Consider the following 20,860-nt stretch of genomic DNA (forward strand, 5'->3'; position numbering starts at 1 on the left):
ATCCTTTCAGACACTTCTCGTGCTCATATCTGCAGATGCCAATAGTGGACTGTAGATCCATATTCCTTTGATCAAACAATTAGATTTAATTTTAACCAGTTTAAACAATAATGTTAAACTGACAAAAGAATCAAAATATCTTGTACCAGAAGATCCTTACCATCCTTCTTCGTCTGTTGAATTAGATGTGAAACAAAATGCAAAATCAATTAAACCTCAGAGAGTCATCTTTCATTCCAGCAACACTCTCCAATATCATTTTGTTTCATCTATCAGTCATTAATCATTCCCCAGACGTGTGCGGCAGGGTTTGGCAGGTGGAAAAATTCCTATCTTCGCCGTTGGATGGGGCTTCATTTGTTCCATTCCTGACTTGGTTGAATGACTGGAAACAGGATGTGGATTTTCATTTTTTCTGTTTTTATTGCTTCTGACAATGCTTTTTTTGCAGTAGAAAACACTTCATGGAGGCTATCGTCATTCACAAATCAAGATTCAGTTATTTCATAATAGTTTGAAAATGTCTGAAAGAAAGTTCAGTGTTTATCAATAAGAGCAAACTGCTGATACTCGTTAACAATGGCAGGCAGACCATCTGCAATATCAAATCTTAATGCAGTGGTCATATTTACTCTGTATTAAGGGCTTAATGCTGTAGACTGTATTGATGGTAGTCGATATCAGAATGTGTTCTGCATGAATAATATAACATTCAAATTTTGCAATTGTTATTTTTACTGGAAATAAATACAGGAGAAGTGAAAGATCAAAACAGGAGCCAGTAAGATCTAAAAATGAGCTGAAATATGAGAGTTACCAGGAAATATGTGAGAGATGGTCACCCTAATAGTTGCTCTTTCTGCATCTGTCATACCAGACAGTTCTTAAGATATTCACTGCAAATCTTTATCCTGCCAGCACAAGAAGACAATAAAGCTAATTTTCTTTATTTTTCAAAGATGCTAATTCAAATAATTAGTTCTGTTAGTGAAGTTTAAATTTTTTTTTCATAGATTAATATCTAAAGGATTTTTTTTTTTTTTTTGTTTCCTATTGATGCAAACAAGTTTTAGCCAGTTGTTCATTTGCTACCCCAATTTGCCGTTGAAGGAGCAAGTCACTGGAAGAAATTTACTGAGCTAACTATGTTATAGCACTACATACAGTTTACACATGTAAGTTCTGTCTAGCACTTCTATTCCTATATCACCAGCAATTATTTATATTATGACATTAGTTGTAAACTTTTATCCCTCATATCATACGATAATAAATAGTTTTATATTTCTGTTAATGAAAACAAATAATAATATAGAACAAATAACAGAGGTTCAATTTAAAAGGAAAAATAACTAATTTGCTAAGGAATTTGTTCAATTGAGGCGTTCAGAAGCCAAGCCGGCTAAATCCAAAATTTTGACAAGTGCAAGTAATAACATGGTAGGGTAGCATCAATGAATATTTGTCAGTGGCCAAAACAACTAACTCCACAGTTAAATGTTTTGCCGCCAGAATGCGCTATCTGCTTTGGCAACGGAACATTTTACCAGTGGTTTCAGTGGCCAAAGTGATTAACTCCATAGCTTTTTCTTTTATTGAAAAAAGAGCAAAAACTTGTAGCCACATCTATTCTCCAAGGGATTGGTATGATATCATTCTTGGCTGCAGGAAAACAAACAAATATATCCTCACAGAAATGAACCATGAGACCTTGTATTCAACGTAAAACTTAGAAAAGTGTATCACCAACAGGAAACAAAGTGTCGAAGGTGAACCATTTAACTGGCTGACAATGAGATGGATCAGGATTGAGAAGGCTGAACAATTCACTATCAAATATAAAACTACTTTCTTCACAGAAATGCCTTTTGGAAAATTAATATCCAGAAGAAAAATGGAAACCTAGAAAGCCTAGCTAATGTTCCACAAGATATTCTTTATAGCACATCCAGACCAATCTCCATGGCAAAAAAAGAAGGATGTAATGGAGCTATTGAAGTTTATACCCCCTATTCATCACCACTGCTATAAAAACTTGAAGACTGCAAAAGATGAACCTGTCATTGATGACGACTGCATCACGTATGCAGAATAGAGGCAAAGAATAACGTATTTGTACTTTAGGCACTTTTTATGTGTATTTTAAGTACAACTTAATGACTTACAATAATACTAATGCATTGCTCATGTAAAAGGGTTTTGTTTGTGCATATTTGTTTAATAAAATGACTTGTATACATACCACTCAGAACACTGTGTCAAAACTTTCAGTTGGCAATGTGACTAACTCCACAGAAAGTGGCTTCTTTAGGGGGGACAGAGACATTGAAATGTTTTTATATATTTATAAAGTGCTGAATACATAACCTTAATTGTAAGAATATAAATGAGTATATTGTAAATATGCTGAAAAATAAATTGAGTTTTTACAGATCAATAACTTCAACTGTTTGTACTGAACATTTGTATTTGATGGAGTTAGTCGGCTTGGCTTCTGAACGCCTCAATTGTAAATTCCTCTGCCTCTATACTTTTAAGAGAACAGAGAGTTGCAACTCATCAACTGAGTTTCTGATAGTGAAATAATATAACTTAAAAATTCACACACGGCATTTCTACATATCTCTTCTGTACCTACATTGTCATGCATACTTTTTTAAATATTCACAACAAAGCTTTATCTTACAAATATGGGAAGATCTTTTAATGAGGTTTCTGAATGCCCTAAGATCACCAAATGAAATTAGCAGAATTGTGTGCGTATTCCAATCATTAATGAATAAAATTTGTAGATATCATATGGACATTCCTAAGCCTCATGATTTTCTGCTCTATGTAGTTAGAAATTAGAGTACAGATTTCCTTCATTTATCATTCCGTCTTCTCAATTATGTATATATATCTATAGTTATGTCATCTCCTTCCACATCTAAGTTTTGTAAATACTAAGAAAGTCAAACAGTTTGTGGACTGTCACCTAGAGTGCAGGCAGCCATACAACATGTCATACACTTACACAACTGCGTATCGTCCATCGAAACAGTCACCACAGTCAACACTGGCTGCTATGCACCACCTCTGCCAACATTGGTATAGCTGTCGGAAACACGGCTGAAAGATATTAGCAAGATGATCTTGTACAGCTGCTGTTGTGGCAGCAATGGTCTCCTCAACAGAATTAGATGTACACTCCCACAGCTTTGCTTTCAAATGCAGAAAGAGAAAGATATCGCTTGGTACAATATCAGGCAAGTATGGAGGGTGCCTTGCCAATTCTTCTTGAACAAATACGGAGTAATCTGCAGGGGTGATGGTGTGCTGCAACAGCCTGTTCTTCCTAGAACACAACTCAGGATGCTTACAATTGTGAAGGTTCTCCTCACAGATGTTCTGTTTTACAGTTCCTCCCTGTGAGATGAACTTTATATGCTCAATTCCAGTGAGTCAAAAAACATTTCAAGTATCACCTTGCCTCTTGATCTGTCTTGCTGCAGCTTTTTTTTCCTTTTGGTTGTGGCAATACAGATGATTTTGGTTTCATCATATAAAATGTTTTGCTACCAAATTTGCTTAAGGTTTGGTAGAACTTGATTTTGTCCGTTGCTCAAACTGCAACATTCTCACGGTCCACCATTTGCATTCAACTAGTCTTCAAAGCAGAGACTGTAGTTCAGCTTACACTGAATCCACACAACCACCTCTTTGCGGTTCCAGTGTTGATCTGCTCCAGCACCAACCTGTGATGCAGCCTATCCTCTGTGGTGCATTACAGTGACACTATGCACCCAGTCCACTAACTTGATGACTGTACTATGTATATCTGTTTATACAAGGTGATTCATATAAAAGAGTGCCTAGCTGAGGATGTAAAAGTGTGACTGAGTTTCCTGGAAGGACATGGGTTCGATTTGTCACAGGAAGACAAGAAATTTTGAAACATTACTTCTTTTGAAGACACATGTAGCACTGGGATTCACTCAGACTATACCAGAAAAATTATAGGAAGTGCTGATCTTCCACTCCTTCAAAGGTCTTTATGGAGATGACTGCCTTTTCTTTTCGACATAATCTAATGTCTTTTATTATGCATTTATTTTAACAAGAACGATACTACTAACAACATAGTGCATGTGCAGTATGTCTGGGATATTACTTTAAGTGCAGAAAATGTATTCCTTCCATCTCAAGACACAACTGAACACTTCATATCATGCTCCTGGCCATTCTCCTGATCACCATGATACCAACATCACCAATTTTTATGGTAATGTTCTCATTTATATTGTTCAAAGTTCGAAGGCATGAACAAGTAATGCGAGGTCAAATTGTTTGATCTCAAAGTCTACAGAGTTCTAATAATAATCAATGTTATTTGCTTTATGTCCCACTAACTGCTTTTACGTTTTTCAGAGATGCCGATATGCCAGAATTTAGTCCAACAGGAGATCTACCAACATGAGGCTGACGTATCTGACCACCTTCAAATACCACCGGACTGAGCCAGGATTGAACCATCCTAGTTGGGATCAGAAGGCCAGCCCCTCAAACATCTGAGCCACTCAGCCTGGCTCTATATATTCCTGGCAATGACAGGATCACCAAAGAAATTTTAACCAAGCGAGTTGGCTGAGCAGTACAGAACGGCCGTAAGCTTCCATTCAGGAGATGGTAGATTCGAACCCCACCGCCAGCTGTCTTGAAGGCGGTTTTCCATGAAACTATCTGAGTTAGAGCAATGTTAAGCCATTAGAAAAATATAATAAATTGGATCAATGCTGTGGACATATGTGGTACATGAAAAGTGGCACAGTCCTGTTGAAAGTACCCTTGATGCAGCCCAATATTATCCAGTGCAGAAGGAATTCTACAAAAATTGTTCAATGTTGTAGAAAATGTACTGCTGTGTTGAAAAAACTGAACTAACTATTCTCTCTGGTGGTACTGCACACCAACTTCCGACTTTCTGTGGGCACTTAAGCTCCAAATGAATGATGTACAAATACCGTACAGCATAAATGCTCATGATCAGCTAGTTGATGAAACCAAACAAGTGAAAGAATGTCTCATCTCAGATCCATGCACTGTGTAATATGCCAAGATAAATAATAATATAATATGCTGGAACCAACAGCAATATTCCACAGTTTTAGCTTCGGCTCCCGCAGATCATGAAGAGCTGTGATCCTATATGGTTTTTAGCTTTGCTTTCTTTGCAGCACTTTTACAGATCAAAAACAAGTGCCCACTCTCCTGAGAGGCATGTCTTAACACGTTCCGTGCGGTTCGGGTCACCATGTGCCCCGAAACATGTTACTCTTATCCGTCGGTGCGAACTTCCCAGAATTGCGAAGTAAGTAACTACGTCCTAGTTACGAATTTCCGTTAACTAATGGCAACATAGTGTTCCAATTGAAGCAAAGGATCGAGGCATACTGCTAGTTTTGATCGGCCCACCGGTGACCAGAAGGAAGTTTTTTTCATCTTCCATTCATATCGCTTCGGGTCACCCTGAGTCCCGATTGTTGTCTGACCTATATTTTTACGCGGGAATCGCTTAGCGCGGTTACGGTGAATGAAGCCTGGAGTGTTGCTGCCCGCAGATCGTAGACTGTTGTTTAAGGAGTACCACCCTTCTGATATCTGCTTTCTACATTGCTCTTAGGAAAGCCAATAGAGGTTATTGGAGTTATTGGAATAGTTATTGACATATTTACTATCTTCCGTATATAATATTTACAAGCAATTTCACGTCCTTTTTTAGGTATGGAGCTTTCACATTCTGACACACCGGCGGCACGGAAAAGAAAGAGGGTTAGGACAGCACTGGGGTGGGCCTATATTACATTCCGTGCTGTTCGGGTCACCATGTGCCCCGAAACATGTTACTCTTATCCATCGGTGCGAACTTCCCAGAATTGCGAAGTAAGTAACTACGTCCTAGTTACGAATTTCTGTTAACTAATGGCAACATAGTGTTCCAATTGAAGTAAAGGATCGAGGCATACTGCTAGTTTTGATCGGCCCACCGGTGACCCAATTATTTCCGGGGTCATTTCTGTTTCACGCAATTGTTGAATCGGAACACTGTCGCACAGGTAAATACGCTGGAATGTCTCCTCAACAATAACGCACACAACAAGTGCACTTGCATTGTTTAGGATTTCATACTAGGGAGTAAACAAAGTCAAATTCGTCAGGTCACCGGTGACCCGAACCGATAATAACTAAAGGCAGCATCGGGTCACCGGTGGGCCGATACGACGTAACATTAAGTCATCGAAATTCACTGCCGCAGGGAACGTGTTAAAGGCCCAGTAAACTCGTGAAAATCAATTTTTTGTTTTTAATTAATTCAGTTAGATTTTGTGTAGGAGAGCAGAATGTTGAAATCAGAAGTTAAACATCTCTATTAGCTTGCGAGATATGAAGATCATAAGTTTTAAGTAGGGGACAGCGTGACATCACAGTTGCCCTTCGACAAGATATTGCGCACCACTTCCGCCTATCTATGAGCGTTTCTCAGTGTCACCACAATGTTTGGATTGAATAATCATATCCACAAAAGTGAAGCCTTATCAATTTGAACCAAAGTGCACAATATCTCGACTAGGAAACAAACCAATGGCACCTGTTATTTCGGAAGGACAGGGGAACACCGAGTGGTTTTAAGTGCGAACACTGTGAAGCGATGGTCTACTGCAGCTGAAAGTTTCTGCTGTAAAGAGAGTGAAACAATAAATGAGATGCATAGAAGTGTGATGTGTAATGTTTGGCACAAGGACTTTTCTGCTGCGTTAAATTACGTCTTCATATACAGTAGATAAAACGAATATCCCCTATGTGACGGAAAGACTGGCTGTGAAAACTAATGCTAACTGGCGGTTCGTAGCCTTTCGCCAGTTTGTGTACTGGGTCAATTCATGGACTCCTTTAGCAAGAGAGAAAATAAAAGTTGTACTATCTTGTGTAGTAAAGGCAATCTGAGAACCATATCCCCAAGAAGGAAGTACTGTACATACATAGGATTTCAGACTGCTGAGGGGCAAGAACTTGAATACTTTGATTAATAATGTATTTAAAAGTATATTTAGAATATTTCATATTACCTTGTAATATATGTAAATGCAAGCTTTGCAAAACAAACAGATTTCATTCCCCTCATATTTAGCATGGGCACAGAATCTTTTAACACACACTTTCTATTTTGTCTCAGAAGTTTGGCTTTATATTTCATTGATAGTTCATATTCCTGCTCTCTGAAATGTGTAGAGTATAAAAAACTATGTCAAGTTGGTGAGAAATTAGCACAACTATTTTTTTAACAGCTAAGAGCGATATCTCTCTGGATATTTCTCTTGACTGGGTGTTAAAACCTACACATTCCTCCTTTGATGTTTTCGAAGTGCTTGTATGGTTGCAACCATACACAACACAGTAAGCCATGTTTTCAGTTAGGTATCATTTACATTAGGAAAAGCTGAAGCCTCCACAAAACGAAGGAATGAAACTCCATGACCTCCCACATAATTTAAAAGGGAAATGAAACACTCAACAATTTATTTCTGTTTGAATGAATGAATGAATGAATGAATGAATGAATGAATGAATGAAATTCATAAATTTAATAAGAATCACCTGCTGGGCTGAGCAGCTTGGACGGTAGAGCACTGGCCTTCTGAGCCCAACTTGGCAGGTTCGATCATGGCTCAATCCGGTGGTCTTTGAAGGTGCTCAAATACACCAGCCTTGTGTTGGTAGATTTATTGACATATTAAAGAACTCCTGTAGGATGAAATTCTGGCACTTTGGCATCTCCAAAAATTGTAAAAGTAGTTAGTGGGAAATAAAAACAATAACATTATTTATTATAAGAATCACCCCTTGATCATTCATAAATTGAAGATGTATTTAAACTGTTGGTGATATTTAAACAAATCAAGTGAACTTGGAATTTCAGAAATACTAATTCAATTAAGGAAACTTGTTTTGTTTGTAAATAACAGGAAATAATTTTACAGATATGCACCTCAAAATCATTAATTTAAGAAAAATACATTCCATAGCCTTTTTTTCATGTGTTAAAGTTGTAAGCAATTGCAAGCTACCTTCTGAGCATCTAACAATGCGACAGCAGCAAATTACAATTGACACATGGCAGTTCCAACCAAGTAAATCTTTATATCACAACCAATTATTTATGAAATTGTCAGAACTCTTAAACCCTCTTTCGTTACAGGATGATAAAAATCAAATCATTAAATAATTTACAAATACTTGGCCCATAAAATACACAGTTATAGATTGATATCTGAAGCAGATTCAGTTTAAAACTAAGAAAACAAAATTATTGTAACCATTTATACATTTTAAAAATGGCTCTTCTTCCGTTCTTGCAGACAAGACAAGAAATAGCATGCTATTTATTGAGATTCTGGCAGGGTTATAGCAGAACATCAAAGTTCACGCATGGCAGTTCTGACTTGAGATTCCATGTATCATTACAGCAACCATTATGACTGTTTTCGCAAACCAACTCCTTTCTGAATAAGCTTGTCTTTGAGATAGACACAATCAAGGCTGTCAACATGCCACACACTTACCATGTATAATGATGTTATGAGTGAAAACAGTACTCTGTCCAAGCTGAAAATAGAAAAGTGGCTTCAGAATAAACGTATCAAAGCATTCTCCACACATATGTTCTACAATCATAATTAAACAACAATTACGTAATACATAGACAAAAGGCAGATACAACTCTTCTTAGTCCTGCTTGTTTCTCTATGAGCATCAATGCACATGAGTTGGGCTAAGGGAGTCTCATATCCCAGGAGTCAGCTCTCAGAAGCAAGAGGTCGCATGAATTTCTGAAGCTGTAAGGAGTCAGGCAAGGATCTTAGGGGTGGTTACTGAGTGAATGGTCATTGCATACTGTAATGTCAACTAACCCCAGTAAGAAAATGAGCATTGCTGCTTTATGCTGGCTGGGTCATATGCACAACTTCATCCATCAAATTCATTTCTAACATATCCTTTATCTCCTTGTTGTGGCCTCCAGCCATTGTTCACACCTGTTAATACTAACAATCAATATGATTACTTTCATGTCTTTGATTTCCAGTTTATGAACAAGATATCCTGAGTTCACACAACCTTCACTGTCACACTGTAACATCTGTCAAAAACAAAGCGACGTAAAGATCGTATTGTCTATGAACTCAAATATTTCTTACATATTACCACTAATAGCAATGTGAGCTTATCCTTGGCTATACTTTGATTCAGTTTCACTACGCATACAAACATTCTGAGAGAATACACACCCCAAATCAGTGGTCTGTAAATTTGGGTGTGTGTATCTAAGATCGGAAGTTAATTTTAGAAGAATTATTGCTATCCTTAGATTCTCATTACAGTAAACCAGGCAAAAAGCTCTTTCACTCCCATTCAAAATGAATATACTTACACAGAAAGACACTACATTACGTAGAATTTCAAAAATGCTGACCAGAAAAGCTGGCAATTAGACCCTGCCAGCAGCAAACTAATGCAATGCATAAACCAGCACGTTATTCAATGGACAAAATCAGGTTGATGATGGCTCTTCAAGATACATTATATCAGCAGTATGGATGTGACACTGCATCAAACAATTCTGAACAGCATTGTGCCCAAAGAAATAAAACAAAGCAGGCTATCAGAAATAAGAAATTTGAATTCAAGAAACAGATGGTGTCTTTTCTGTTCAGCCGTCACTGGAAAACCAAACACCAAACATTTCACTAGATAAGCTAAATTTTACACAGCACGAAGTAAAGAAATTAATATCTTTGATCAGTTCAAATACCAGAGGCAGCGATGATATTTCTCTCATAAAAAATAGAGATGCAATACTTGCAATCATAGCGCACATATTTAATTACTGCATACATACAGGTACTTTGCTAACTGTGTGGAAAGAAGTTCTAGTAATTCCCCCACCAAAGAAATATAGTCCCAACCTACCATTGGACCCATTTCAATTATTGCAGCACTGTCTAAAGTCCTTGAAAAATGAATTCCCAACAGATGATGGAATACTTGAGCAAACATAACCCTCTCAATCCTTTTAAGTCTGGTTTTAAGAACGGACACAGTACCGAAACAGTCATACTGAAGATTACAGATGATGTATGACAAGCCATGGATCGAAGATAAGTTACAAGCCTTACCTCCTTGAATTCAGTAGTATCAATGATACCGTAAATTTAGATATCTGTTTGGAAAAATAACAAGCCACACATTTTAGCCAGATGGTCCTCCATTTCTTTTCTTCTTACCTCTAGAAACCGCAGGTAACGTGCTGTCATTAATGAGTATAAGAAAAACTGGAGTCCCTCAAGGCAGTGTCCTAGCCCCAATTCCTTTCAGTCTATATTTAAATAATATCTTAAAACAACTTACATTTAGTAGATATTGTAAAATGTAGGTGGGTATCTCAGGTAAGTACATGATTTATTAACTAACTCTAATAATTACTTACACAACTATGCAGGCACATAATTACACCAGTTTGCATGTATTTTCACTGTCCAGTCACACTAGTCATTCACTCTAACACTTACGAACAAGTACAATCATACAACACACCCTTCCACAACTGACACTTAAAGTCTAAATCACTTCCGCAGTTATTCTCGCTATTGCAGCCACTTATTTCACAGTCCCCATAAAACAGCTCCACAATCCTGTACAATGTACACTGTCCATTCACTCCGAACAGTCTTCATTCACAGTTCCTTACTGATCCCACGTCAAACTCGCCCACACTGCACCAGACACAATGCTCACTTCAAAGCAGCTGGACTGAGAGACTCGACTCCTAGACAGACAGACAGACAGACAGACAGACAGACAGACAGACAGACAGACAGACAGACAGACAGACAGACAGACAGACAGACAGACAGACAGACAGACAGACAGACAGACAGACAGACAGACAGACAGACAGACAGACAGACAGACAGACAGACAGACAGACAGACAGACAGACAGACAGACAGACAGACCATACACTCAGTTCCACAGGAAAAAAAAAATCACAGAGACTGCTGAAGAGATTGCCTCCTCAACTCAAACTGTGACTGTCCAGTGCTCCACAGCGGCACTCCTTGACAGCACTCACTCTCAGATTGAATTGACTTCACCATACTGAACCGGCTTGATCGCTAGCAGAACTCAGCCCATACTGAACCGTCACAGCCTGTCTTATACTGGGAGCCCAGCTCTTCCAGATACATTGAGAAAGAAATCGTCTTCAGAGCAGCAGGGCTCTAATTCGGTAATGTCACTCGCAACAAGGTCTAGGCTAAGTTGTGCCTTCCAAGGTCTTACAATTAAATGGAGGAAACTGTCACAATATCATCTGTATGCTGATGATCTTCAAATACACCAGCCTTCCCCAGTTGCCTGTCTTATACCGAGAGTCTGGCTCTTCCAGATACTTTGAGAAAGAAGTCGTCTTCAGAATTCTCTCGGAAGCAAATGTTCTGGGTTTATATTCTAGTCCTTTCTCACACAACCGGGAGGCCTCCAGTGAGTTAACAAGGCAATGACAGTAATGGTGGCAGAGGGACTGGCCTTGAATGCCTGCCTTGCCCCTAATTGGTTTGCTGTATGGCAAGCAGCGGGGCCCTAATTCGGTAATGTCACTCGCAGCAAAGGTCCAGGCTAAGTTGTGCCACCCAAGGTCTTAAGATGAAATGGTGGAATCTGACACCATATCATCTGTATGCTGTATGCTGTATACCATCCTTCCTCAGTAGAAAACAAGACAAATTAATGAGGAACTTGACAATTTAACATAATATACAAGTGAAAATTTTTTCAACATTAATCTGAATAAAGCACAAGCAATAACCCTGGACAAACTAAACTCAAAGGTAGCAATTTATGAGTCCAGATCAATTTCAATGAATAATAATAATGTTATTTGTTTAACGTCCCACTAACTCCTCTTTTATGGTTTTCAGAGACGCCGAGGTGCCAGAATTTAGTCCCGCAGGAGTTCTTTTACGTGCCAGTAAATCTACCGACACGAGGCTGACATATTTGAGCACCTTCAAATACCACCGGACTGAGCCAGGATCGAACCTGCCAAGTTGGGGCCAGAAGGCCAGCGCCTTAACCGTCTGAGCCACTCAGCCCGGCAAGATCAATCTCATGGCAGGCCAAATACTCCAAGTACACCTCAACAGTATGTCCTGAAGCCTTATAGGCTGCTGAAAGAATGGCCCTCACTCACCATGGTGAGCTGGAGAAGATACAAACGGAATAGTATGAAAGAGAGGAAGAATGAAGTCAAGTAAGGACGACATAAAATTGTTATAGTGTTGAACAGTAGAAGTATGTAAAGGACTAGAATTGTGTAATTTGAAAGATATATATTTATGATATATATTTACCAGATATTGTAATAGGAATTGGAACATGGCTGAGAAGTGATATTATGTATGCAGACATTTTCGCACAGAATTGGAGTGTTTATCGTACAGACAGGTTAGAAACGCTAGGAGGGGGAGTATTCATACTGGTGAAAGAAGAATTTGTAAGCTACGAAAAAGTCAAGGTTGTATGTCCCACTAACTACGTTTACGGTTTTCGGAGGGAACATTTTTGTAGTGCATGATCTGAACTTAACAAATGGTAAGTGGAAAGGGAATGCAAATTACAGAAAGCATGACCAACAAATGGTGAATAAGTTAATATGGAAAGGACAGCTCAATCAGAAAGTGATGGAACAAACTAGCAGGAAAAATATTCTAGATGTGGTGCTGATAAACCCAGGTGAACTCTATAGAGAAACTGAACTGATAGATGGTATACGTGATCATGAAGCTTGTCTTTGTTGTAGTTAAAAATAAATGTGACAGAAAGGAATGCCATAATAGTAGGACTATTAGGAATATGATTGGTAAGAGAGACATGGGGAAATTTTAAAAAAGCCATTATAATCAATGGAAAATGGTCAACAATTTTTTAACAGGCTATGGGATAGGTTTAATGCAACTGTTGAGGAGTGTGAAAACAGGTATGTACCTTTAAAAGTGGTAAGGAATGGGAAGGACCCATTATATTATAACAGGGAAATGAAGAGATTAAGGAGGTGCAGATTAGAAAGAAATAGAGTTAGGAATGGTTGCGGGAGTAAGGAGAGATTGAAGGAGCTTACTAGGAAATTGAATTTAGCAAAAACGTCAACTAAGGATAACATGATGGCAGTCATATGAATTTTAGGGAGCAATGGAAGGATATTTATAGATACTTTAAGGCAGAAAAAGGTTCCAGGGATCATTTTTTTTTTTTTTTGCTAGGGGCTTTACGTCGCACCGACACAGATAGGTCTTATGGCGACGATACCAGGGATCATTAATGAACAAGGGGAGTGTATATGTGAGTACTTACAGAAGGAAGAAGTATTCAGTCAGCAGTATGTAAAGGTAGTTGGATATAAGGACAATGTCCAGATAGATGAGGTGACTAATACCAGCATTTTACTGAAATTGACTTATGATAATAAAAATTACAGTTAAAAAAAATATACAAAAGTTGAAAGATAGAAAGGCAGCTGGGACCAATAAGATTTCTGGAGATAGGCTAGTGATTGGGATAGAGTGCCATATATGAAATACTTAAAGGTCTGGTCAGGATCATGCTGCTAATGTGTGTGAGAGTAGACTTTATTATAAGCTATAAATTTCATTTTTGTTCTGTATTGAAGTGCAATTATAAGAATAAATTAAGTTTATGATCTTCTTATCACAATATGAAGTCTTTAAGGTGAACTAGGACCTCAGGCAAAGAAGTAAATCTCTAATGTCTGATGTAGAACAAGCACTGACTTGCTGGAGGAAGCAGGCAAAGTGCTTTTTAATTTTTGTTATAATATACTTTTTAATGTTATGATTATTCCTACAACATTGTCTGTGTGTGGTATACATATGTTTTAGTTATCACATAATTTGTTTAATTTTTATTTGGCTGAAGATGGCCACTAAGTGGCTGAAACTAGTCTCAAGACTTACATAATATCATTTACTCTTATATTTATCAATTTATTCTTATATGTGACAGACAGTACTACTTGCGACTGTCTCGCTGAGGGTCAAGTGGTCATTACTAAACTTGACACCCAAAGACGGGTTCAATAGCCACGGGCGAAGGAATCCATTCTTTGGAGGCCAAGTGAAGCCTTCGTGGACAAAATGACACACAAAATATTTATTTACTCAAGAAATGAAATGGAGTATGGCTTTTAGTGCTGGGAGTGTCTGAGGACAAGTTCGGCTCACAAGGGGCAGGTCTTTTGATTTGACTCCCGTAGGCGACTTGCGCGTCATGATGAGGATGGAATGATGATTAAGACGACACATACACCCAGCCCCAGTGTCAGCGGAAATAACCAATTATGGTTAAAATTCCCGACCCTGCCGGGAAACGAACCCAGGACTCCTGTGACCAAAGGCCAGCACGCTAACCAATTAGCCATGGAGCCGGACATTTACTCAAGAAAGGGCACCTGAGCCGAGGCTCTTAACGGTGCAATACAAGGATAAAATACTGGCAGAAAATATTCACAATACAATAATACCTTATTTCTAATTACTGTAGCGTGTTGGCTGGGTAGATAAACTATAAAAGAACCTGGTAGCATCCTATTTCTAAAAATTTATTTACTATGTACTAAAACTACACATTTACATACACAGGGCAACCAAGCTCAAAACTTGCACAAGTACACAGTTCACTCTCTCTCTTGTTCTTTTATTTACACTGTTCATTTGCACTAATTCACATAGACAACAATTACTAACACTACAGTTTCACTCAGTCACATAGTTACTTCGTTAGCACTGTCACGGTCTGCAGTCCACAGCCTACACATGTCAGTTTCGCAACTAGGGATAGTATCTGCTCTCCACTCAGTCCGTAGAACTCCACTCACAGCCCCATGTTGGCACCCTGTGTTGTCCTCCACGCTACACAGGACAGGTCATGTCCTCTTCCAGCAGCTGGTCCAAGATACTCACACGCACGACAATAGGCAAACAGAAACAAGTCCTTGGCTTTAACAGACAGATACTCCAACAGACTGACACTTAAGCCCAGGCTGTCAGTAACACACTGACTGCCTCTTCACTAACTCACTGTGTCCACACATTGAACTCACTACACCAGCTGAACCCCAACTCCAACTCCAAACTCTTGGCCAAGCTCCAACTGAGCTCTTCGCTAACTCACTCGCTGGCAAGTCGCTCCTGACTTATATACCTACGGCCAGTCAATTGAAACGCGTCATTCTCGTGAAGCTCGTGGAAGCCTCCAGACACAGAAATCTCTTGGCCTGTGGAACTCTTAGTTTCTACCCCTTGAGGCTACCAGCGACGTAACGGCCAATGACGGCAATTGTAGCGATGTCCAACCAATGAGTGCTGGTCCTTTCCAGTCAGGTCGGTTGAGCAGCAGGATGCACCGCCCTGGTACGGTGATGTCACACATGGGGCGGGGCCACAACTGATCGTTTCCCACTTCATCCCCGCTTTGCAAACAGCGAACATACCACAATGTGGTACAGTCTGAGATAAGAGGAAATCCTCACAAATATATAATACAAGACCACTGTACATTACTTGGTATATAAGATCCATTGCCCATTTTCTTTCATCAATTTATCAATTTTTTAATCTACTTTTTGTTTTAATTTTGAAACTGGTGCTGCCTCTTGTATACGAAGGTCGATCAAATATAAACGGGATTTTTGTTCCTGAACAGCAACAGTTGGTAGGACTGGCCCCGCACTTCTGCTATGCTTAGGCAGTACCGTTAGGAGTGGGGAGAGTGTCCTGTTAAATATTTCCTGCCGTTTCATCAGTAAGGCTCAAGATGTTGGAGCAACAGGTGCACCCCTCCACTGCGCAATGTATAATTATAAAATTCCTTGCTCGTGAAGGAGTTACAGGGGAGGAAATTTGCCAGAGATTGACTGCACAATTCGGTGATCATACATTGTCAAGGATATGAGTGTTTGCCTGGCATAAAAAGTTCACGGAAGGACGAGAACGTGTGGAAATCAGCAACACGATCGCCGTCCTCGGACCAGCATTACAGACAAAAACATTTGTACGGTTAAAGACATTATTGACGATGATCGACAGGCGAGAGTATCAGAAATTGCAGAAAAAGTTGGAATCAGTTATGGCGCTGTCAAGCAATCATCACAAACAACCTACAGTCTCGTAAAGTGTGTTCCAGATGGGCCCCTTGCCGCTTGACCAAAAATCTGAAGTTGCGACGTTTGGAGGTCTGTCAGAGGCTTACAGCAAAGTTTGCGGAAGATTTCCATTTCTTCAGACCACTTAAAGAAGCTCTAGGAGGGCAACAATTTGAAGATGACGAGAGTGTGGAAGACTTGGTGTGCAACTGGTTGGTGACACGACCCTGTTCCTTTTACGATGAGGGCATCAAAAAGCTGCCCATACGCTGAGACAAATGCATTTCCAAAGCAGGAAACTATGTGGAAAAATAAATTGTAATTGCCTTGTGTTTTTCAATAAATGAATTTAAATAAAAAAATTAAAATCCTGCTTATATTTGATTCCCCCTCATATGTTTAGGGATAGCATTGTACACCTTCACAGAGTAATGCCATAAGGAGTTACAACCATACTTACTAGTTTTTACAAATTCTGTATGGACTCTCTCTGCTCCTTGAGTGTTATATGGGTGTATGCCAGAGTTTATGATACAGAGGGTGTTTGTATGAACCAAATTATGCTTCAATGTATATACCATCATAGCTAAGGCTCTATCACATAACATATGGAGCAGCAAAAGTCTGCATCTCTTATACAAATAATCCGTAGGCATTGAGGACGGTAAATTATAAAGTATTTTTAGTGCTCTTTTTTGTAAAATGGCAACTTTCTAAAAGAGTTCCTTATTGCAACATCCCCAAACATGAATCATATAAATCAGGTGACTTTCAATCAGAGCATGATAAATAGATTTTTAAAACTTACAGTTGAATATATATCTTAAGAGGCGGCTGGAGCTGGAACGGCTGGCCACCAGCTCAGTACTTGTTGTAACATGGGTCAAAAGTTTGTAAGAGTTTTTCTAAGGAAACAGAACAAGGTAAAATTATTTTGTTTTTATAGCGCTCTGTAGTCTGTGATCCACTTTTCATTAGTATAAAACCATTTCAAAAAGAAATGCAAATATAGTTATAAAATGGTAGTTAAAATAACGAATCTCCATATGAAATTGAGCTCTGAACCGCGGTTTCCCTAACTTGTTTTAAGTCAAGATGGAGTTCAAATTAGAAGCAAACTATACCGTAGGGAAGTTCATTTTTTTCTCTAAGGGGCTACTTTAACATACTTCAAAATTAGGGATTCTATATATATTTAATCGTGATTTTAATAAAGCTCTGCTTATTGACTTACGAGTGTCGGCCGAATTCTACTGCTGGTAGTTTAGCCAGTTTCCGTCAGATGCCGCGGCGTCACAAAGTCTTGTCCTTGAAGAGGGATGATGACAGATCAGCTCTTACCCATGCAGGGATGTGGTGAGCGAGATCTTCAGCTGCTATCAGTCGCTTCCTCACCCTTGCTTCATAACAAGCGGTAGTGGACACGCTGACAATACTTTGTTACTCGCTAGTTGTGGTATGACCTTTCAATAGCACGTTATATTTTGTCGTGTTCTATTATGCCGTATCTTTTACCGAGCGCAATGGAATGGCAAAATGCTTGATCTGTAGTAAGACATTAAACTTTATTAAAAATTTTAACACTGGGCGAGTTGGCCGTGCGGTTAGAGGCGCGCGTCTGTGAGCTTGCATCCGGGAGATAGTGGGTTCGAATCCCACTGTCGGCAGCCCTGAAGATGGTTTTCCGTGGTTTCCCATTTTCACACCAGGCAAATACTGGAGCTGTAGCCTACCTTAAATAAGGCCGCAGCCGCTTCCTTCCAACTCCTAGGCCTTTCCTATCCCATCGTCGCCATAAGACCTATCTGTGTCGGTGCGGCGTAAAACCACTAGCAAAAAAAAAAAAAAAAAAACATTCATCGAGATTATTCTTTAAAACACGCCGAAGAATATGACAAATATGTTGGTGAAGAACACCATGAAATTGCGAATGAACTTAAAACAGCTGCCTTATCTGAGGTAGGTGTTATCCGACTTTATTGAATTTTCCTTGTTATATTAGTGACGCAATGATGCTTACTATTCAAACTAAGACAATTAACTTATTTTTATTGGTAATTGTAGGTCGGAGGTGAATCGTCAGTTCGAATAAGCTACAACATATCTCACTAAAAGAATGGCTAAATGGCGTAACGTTACAGAAAGTGATGCAGTAATGGTTGAGAATCCGCATACTGAATAGTAGCTGCTACTAATGTTTCTGCATTATCTCTGTGTGTATACATTTATAAAACTATTTTAAGGTTTAGCAGAATAAGAATAAATTGCTATAAATATATGTTGCTCCTCTTTCAGTTGTAGCCTATTACAATATGGGCAGTGGCGGTTCTAGATAGTTAAAAACCAAGCTCGATAACTGCAGTCGCTTAAGTGTGGCCAGTATCCAGTATTCGGGAGATACAATAGTAGGTTCGAACCCCACTGTCGGCAGCCCTAAAGATGGTTTTCCGTGGTTTCCCATTTTCACACCTGGCAAATGCCGGGGCTGTACCTTACTTAAGGCCACGGACGCTTTCTTCCCATTCCTAGCCCTTCCCTGTCCCATCGTCGCCATAAGACCTATCTGTGTCGGTGCGACGTAAAGCAAGTAGCAAAAAAAAACTTAAAATGGGGGGGAGGGGGGTGTGTGTTTGGAATTGAAACTCTTGGTAACGGAATTCAAAAGAAAAGTAACCATGTTTATGAAAATACAATGGACAACATTACCACAACCATTAAAATGCTTATTTCAAATACGTTATATCCGTAAATTATCAATTTCTTTATTAATCAAGGAATTTTAAAATAATTATTCACTAAAACTGAGCCCCCCTCCCGCCAGGGCTAGAATCGCCTCTGGATATGGGTTTAAATCTACGTTTGTTACTTGTGTGCATGGAAACTCACCGCTGCACTGCTTCCCTTGTTCTCGATACGAGGCTTGCAGGCGGACCTCCCCTGTTCCTGCATTACAACGCTCCTTGAGGCTCCATGCATGTGACACTGTAATACCCATTACAGCTGGGACAGATAGAACGCAACCATTTCGGGAACACAACCGTTGTTGAAGGAAACAATTACAAGAATATAACCGTTTTTCAGTTGCAGTGCGGTGGTGGTGGTGGTGGTGATTATTGTTTGTTTGTTTTTTGCTAGGGGCTTTACGTCGCGATTATTGTTTTAAGAGGAAGTACAACTAGGCAACCATCCGCTATATAACTCTAATCAGACAGAAAAAATGGAAGGGATCCGACACTTCAAAAAATGAAGGTATGGGCCAAGGAAAGACAAGGGCCACGAAGGGCGTGAAAATGAAAGACTCCATAGGCCTCCTTACGTAATACCGTCGGGGTCGGAAAAGAACAAGAGTTGATCAAATGTGGCCGGATAGAATAGATGAGAGAAGAGAATATCGTCTACTGCAGCTGGTTATTCAAGGGAAGATACAAGGCAAAAGAAGACCAGGAAGAAGGTGCATTCCTTGGAACGATAATTTGAAAACTTGAAAACTTGGTTCAACTGTTCCACTAATGAGCAACATCCAAAGCAAGAATCTCTATGATGGTAGCCGATCTTCTGAAAGGAGATGAATTGAGCTCGATAGCTGCAGTCGCTTAAGTGCGGCCAGTATCTAATATTCGGGAAATAGTAGGTTCGAACCCCACTGTCGCCCCCCTGTGGGTGGGGGTGGTAGAATAACACCCACGGTATCCCCTGCCTGTCGTAAGAGGCGACTAATAGGGGGCCCAGGGGCTCTGTACTTCGGAGCGTGGGCTGGCAACCACGGGGCCCTTAGCTGAGTCCTGGCATTGCTTCCACTTACTTGTGCCAGGCTCCTCACGTTCATCTATCCTATCCGACCTCCATTGGTCTACTCTTGTTCTCTTCCGACCCCGACGCTATTAGGTTTGCGAGGGCTAGGGAATCTTTCATTTTCACGCCTTTCGTGGCCCTTGTCTTCCTTTGACCGATATCTTCATTTTTCGAAGTGTCGGATCCCTTCATTTTTTTCCTCTCTGATTAGTGTTAATAGAGGATGGTTGCCTAGTTGTACTTCCTCTTAGAACAATAATCACCACCACCCCACTGTCGGCAGCCCTGAAAATGGTTTTCCGTGGTTTCCCATTTTCACACGAGGCAAATGCTGAGGGTGTACCTTAATTGAATCGATTATTTCAGACACCAGTCAAGCGCCAAGTCTGTCATTTTTGAGAAAATGAAAAAACTGTCTAGCATCAAACAAAATATTATAGTAGGGGTTTTAATATTTTAGCATGAAAGTATTAGCCTATATCTCTTAATAATTTCTATCTATGGAAAAATATTTTGTGCTTATTAATTTTGCTGTAAAAAAAAAACGGAAAAAAATCCCACTTAACTGGTTTCTGAAATAAACGAGTGTTGTAACATATTTTTATGGGATAATTCTTGAATTTTGAAAGGATTTTGTCATAAACCCCATATTTGTGAAAAAAACATATTTTAATAGGTTTAGACTGTATTGCTGATACAAAAGGATGAAATCAGCAATGCCTGCTCATCATGACAGGAGGTAATCATTCCTCATAAACAAACTCCACAGCACATTCTGTCTCTGTAGTAGGCCATTGTAAAATGCTGTCATAAAAG

At 39.4% G+C, this 20,860-nt stretch overlaps 1 protein-coding gene across 1 annotated transcript in view; it reads right to left on the reverse strand.

Moving 5' to 3' along the window:
• Positions 1–20,860, reverse strand: part of LOC136862763 (nurim homolog) — a 166,294-nt gene that overhangs the window by 28,871 nt on the left and 116,563 nt on the right. Inside the window, exon 5 of the mRNA XM_067138997.2 lies at positions 8,601–8,643. Coding sequence (XP_066995098.2) covers positions 8,601–8,643 — 43 coding nt within the window. The remainder of the gene's footprint in view (positions 1–8,600; positions 8,644–20,860) is intronic.

The sequence above is a fragment of the Anabrus simplex genome, chromosome 2 (genome assembly GCF_040414725.1).
Source record: "Anabrus simplex isolate iqAnaSimp1 chromosome 2, ASM4041472v1, whole genome shotgun sequence".
Taxonomy (NCBI): Eukaryota; Metazoa; Arthropoda; class Insecta; order Orthoptera; family Tettigoniidae; genus Anabrus; species Anabrus simplex.